Source organism: Plutella xylostella, chromosome 13 (assembly GCF_932276165.1).
Source record: "Plutella xylostella chromosome 13, ilPluXylo3.1, whole genome shotgun sequence".
Classification (NCBI taxonomy): Eukaryota; Metazoa; Arthropoda; class Insecta; order Lepidoptera; family Plutellidae; genus Plutella; species Plutella xylostella.
The window spans coordinates 4537948-4542751 of NC_063993.1; the positions used below are offsets into that span (position 1 = coordinate 4537948).

Below are 4804 nucleotides of genomic sequence, written 5' to 3' on the forward strand. Positions count from 1 at the left end.
GTCACTAACCACTACGCCATTCGGTCGTCTATAGATATCACGTAGATAGATAACCCTTCAAATATGGCCTAAACATTTGTCAAAAGTGATATATAATATTGTGTTTCCAGTGAGCTTCTAAGCGGCCAGCGCCACTATGACTGGGGCCTGCGCGCACTGAAAGCAGCCGTGGGCAGTTGTGGAAATGCACTCAGTGGCAAAGGTAAGTGCTATTCAGTCATTTTTGTGCAAATTTCTAGTGCTTTACACTATCAAATATACGTATATTTCTTTACATAGTTATCTTTTACATAGTTATTCCCAGCCTTATATTTTACGATTCTTAATTCTCTTCGCCACACCTTGCATATTCATCTACCTTAATCACTCATAACAACTACGTTTTGTTTTCAACTTTAAAACGTCAAGTTTGAAACTACTTTCAGGTGTATCCAAAGAACCGCTGGCCCAAAAGGCTGCACTGCGCCGTGTGTTACGACTGAACAATCTGTCCAAACTCACCAAAGATGACGCGGCCAGGTTCGAGGCGATTCTCGGTATGGTGTTTGCCGATGTGCCCGAGGAAGAGACTTCTGCTAACCCTATCAGCACAGCCCTAGAAGCTACCGTCAAGTCGCTCAACTTGATGTACAATGACCTTCAGGTAAGCAATAATTACAAGGTGAAACAGGAAGACGCTATGTTATCACTATGATGTACCGTGTTCGGTTGAATATCAACTATCTACTTATCTTTATTTTCTTATTTCCATGAATATAAAAGGTGTGTATTGTTTTCACAGGCTCAGAAGTGCATGGAGTTGTATGAACAGCTACAACAGAGAATGGGGGTCGTCATAGTTGGCCCGCCTGGTTCTGGAAAGTCGACTATCCGAAAAATACTTAAAAGTGTTAGTTTTTTCCCTCTACGTATTATTTATAGTAAATGTCCGATTCACAGATAATGTGGCTTTCCGAGGCAAGATACTACTTTCATACTGGTAGTCCATTACTCTACTACGAATTACATTATGTAAGATTGATATCGGTTTCTGTTAGATAATTATTTATCGTCACCAATATCTTTGCATCTCGTAGATCTCAATGTAATGGTAATCTTACCCCATCGAGACTTACCAGCCCGTCTAATCTATACTTACATTCACAGACTCTAACACAACAAGGCAAGACCATAGTGGAGCACATAATCTGCCCGAAGGCCATGAGCCGCGCGAGCCTGCTAGGCCGCGTGGACCTCGACACGCGGCAGTGGACCGACGGAGTCATCTCGGCCACGGCGCTGGAGGTGGCTGGCCAGTCTGATGGTAAGTTTTTAAGATACTTTAGGACTATTTCGGGCAAGAATACCTACATAAGCGATAAAATAATATATTTTTCTTACACATAGATTACATACAAACATATTACACTCAGAGCCCTCGCCCACGGCGACTTTTCGTAGCGATGCTGTCGCGCGTTTCGCAGATTCTCGACAGCATCGCTACTAACGCGCGTTAGTCGCATTTCACACGCGCTACAGAAGCGATGCTAACGCGGAACTAACGCGCTAAAGCATCGCGACTGTATCGATGCAAACGCGCGACCATGTCCATCTTTTCACTGTTCGTTTATCACGTGTATCGCGTTTGCATCGCGATTGAATCGTGGTTAGGTGGCCGAGGGTACACAACTAGCGACCGTATAGCGACTGTATAAGGCCATGAGTCGCGCGAGCCTGCTGGGCCGCGTGGACCTCGACACCCGGCAGTGGACCGACGGAGTTATTTCTGCCACGGCGCTCGAGGTGGCTGGCCAGGCTGATGGTAATATTTTATGTAAATTTCAGACTAAATTGGCAAAAATACCTACATAAACGTTAAAAAATATATTTTTTTCTTCTTACACATAGCTAACATACAAACATATTACACTCAGAGCCCTCGCCCTCGGCGACTTTTTGTAGCGATGTGGCCGCGCGACCGTGTCCATCTTGCCACTGTTCGTTTGTCACGTTTGCATCGCGACAGAAGCGCGACGGCATCGCGATTGAATCGTGGTTACGTGGTCGAGGGCACACAACTAGCGACCTTATCGCCACTGTATAAGGCCATGAGTCGTGCGAGCCTGCTGGGCCGCGTGGACCTCGACACGCGGCAGTGGACCGACGGAGTCATTTCTGCCACAGCGCTGGAGGTGGCTAGCCAGTCTGATGGTAAGTTTTTTGATACTATAAACATTAAAAATGATTCTTTTTTTCTTATTACACATAGACTACATACAAGTAAACATATTACACTCAGACGCCTTATCAGGCGACTTTTTGTAGCACTGCTGTCGCGCGTTTCGCAGAATCTCGACAGCATCGCTACTAACGCGCGTTAGTCGCATTTCCAACACGCTACAGAAGCGATGTCAACACGCCAAAGCATCGCGACTGTATCGATGCAAACGCGCGACCGTGTCCATCTTGCCACTGTTCGTTTATGACGTTTGCATCGCGACAGAAGCGTGACCGTATCTCGTTTGCATCGCGACTGTATCGATGAGAACGCGCGACAGCACATAATCTGCCCGAAGGCCGTGAGCCGCGCGAGCCTGCTGGGCCGCGTGGACCTCGACACCCGGCAGTGGACCGACGGAGTCATTTCTGCCACGGCGCTCGAGGTGGCTGGCCAGGCTGATGGTAAGATTTTTCATCTTACACATAGATTACATACAAACATATTATATTCATGCCTGTCTCATGACAGAAAATCTCTACGTGCTACTGTTTCACATGATTTTTTGCTGTCTCTACATTAGCCTCTCCATGCATGCTGTTGGTTTCGGAAGCTACTAATTTAACTCTTTGAGTATCACCCCAATTTTTTTCTCGTCCTTCTAATACAATAAATTTTAGCAATTCGGGTAAAGTGTGAGCAGAAAGGCTAGTACGTGTCTCATTTAAGACGTGACAAGAGTTTTGCATCGCGCTTACTCACATCGCGCAGCCTCAAGAGCGAGCGCGATGAAGAACTTTTGTCACGTCTTAATAGTGTGCTACATGGCCAGGTTTCTTTTTTTAGAAATTGACTCGTCAAAGAAAATAAATGAATTGAATAACGGTCTTTATTTCATTAATCTTCCTCACATTCCTTAGACGTGTGGTCGTGGGTGGTGTGCGACGGCGACATAGACCCGGAGTGGGTGGAGGCGCTCAACTCAGTGCTGGATGATAATCACCTGCTGACGCTGCCCTCGGGCTGGCGCATACAGTTCCCACCCAATGTCAACTTTATATTCAATGGCATCGTAAAATACTTTTTTTGACGGTCGAAAGTTAAGAAACCACCCACAAATGACTATAGAAAAACGTTCTCATAAAATTTACGTTTGTGCAAAATGTACATATGAGTACAAGGCAAGCTAATACAGAAATGATATGAAAATGGCGGACAGACTAGTGCTATTTAGGTCTATTGAACGATATTTCGTAGTTTTGTACCCGTCTCAATACTCCATCTGCGCGCATTATACTGTTGTCCATGTCCATTATACAGGTTGTTCGTTATCAGTTAAATGACACATACATCAAAAGTTATGAAATACATTCTTCCTCATATTCCTTAGACGTGTGGTCGTGGGTGGTGTGCGACGGCGACATAGACCCGGAGTGGGTGGAGGCGCTCAACTCAGTGCTGGATGATAATCACCTGCTGACGCTGCCCTCGGGCTGGCGCATACAGTTCGGACACAATGTCAACTTTATATTCATTGGCATTGCAAAATATATTAATAAATTCCCTCTTTTGACGGTCGGAATTTAAGAAAACACCCACGAATTACTATAAAAGAACGTTCTCATAAAAGTTACATTTTGTACAAAATATACATACAAGGCACGCAAATAAAGAAATATTATGAAAATGGCGGACAGACTAGTGCTATATAGGTCTTTAAATAGAACGGTATTCGTAGTTTTGTAGCCATGTCAATATTCCTTCTGCGCAGATTATACTGCGACAGGTAGTGCGTTATCAGTTAAATAACACATATACATCAAAAGATATAAAATGCATTCTTCGTCACATTCCTTAGACGTGTGGTCGTGGGTGGTGTGCGACGGCGACATAGACCCGGAGTGGGTGGAGGCGCTCAACTCAGTGCTGGATGATAATCACCTGCTGACGCTGCCCTCGGGCTGGCGCATACAGTTCCCACCCAATGTCAACTTTATATTCAATGGCATCTGTGTCTCTTCTGACGGTCGGAAGCTAAGAAACCAGCCAAGAATATGGCTCCAGAAAAACGTTGTCATAAAATTTACATTTTGTACAAAATGTACACACAAGGCACGCAAATAAAGAAATAATATGAAAATGGCGGGCAGAATCATGTTATCTAGGCCTATAGAATGGTATTTGTAGTTTTGCAGTGGTTTCAATACTCATTATACTGCGACAGGTTGTCCGTTATCATTTAAAAAGTTATGAAATGCATTCTCATGTTCACTAGACGTGTGGTCGTGGGTGGTGTGCGACGGCGACGTAGACCCGGAGTGGGTGGAGGCGCTCAACTCAGTGCTGGACGACAACCACCTGCTGACGCTGCCCTCGGGCTGGCGCGTACAGTTCGGGCCTAATGTCAACTTTATATTCTAGGGCATCGGAAAATACTTAACCTGCTCTATGCCGACCAGCCGCGCAATGTAACTGTCGTCTGCCGGCGCTTTTTGACAGTTGAGAGCGCCCGTCGAAGTTTTCTCTTTTTTCCGTTACACCTTAAAAACCGCTCACGAATGTCTAAATCAATTTTACGGCTTTACAAAGCAAATATAAAATAAGAAA

At 45.0% G+C, this 4804-nt stretch overlaps 1 protein-coding gene across 1 annotated transcript in view; it reads left to right on the forward strand.

The window, feature by feature from the left end:
* Positions 1–4618, forward strand: part of LOC105389610 (cytoplasmic dynein 2 heavy chain 1) — a 28271-nt gene extending 23653 nt beyond the window's left edge. Inside the window, exons 12-19 of the mRNA XM_048625024.1 lie at positions 111–202; positions 426–643; positions 782–889; positions 1147–1303; positions 3118–3264; positions 3588–3734; positions 4056–4223; positions 4473–4618. Of these exons, the coding sequence (XP_048480981.1) occupies positions 111–202; positions 426–643; positions 782–889; positions 1147–1303; positions 3118–3264; positions 3588–3734; positions 4056–4223; positions 4473–4618 (1183 nt within the window). The remainder of the gene's footprint in view (positions 1–110; positions 203–425; positions 644–781; positions 890–1146; positions 1304–3117; positions 3265–3587; positions 3735–4055; positions 4224–4472) is intronic.
* The last annotated feature ends 186 nt before the right edge of the window (positions 4619–4804 follow it).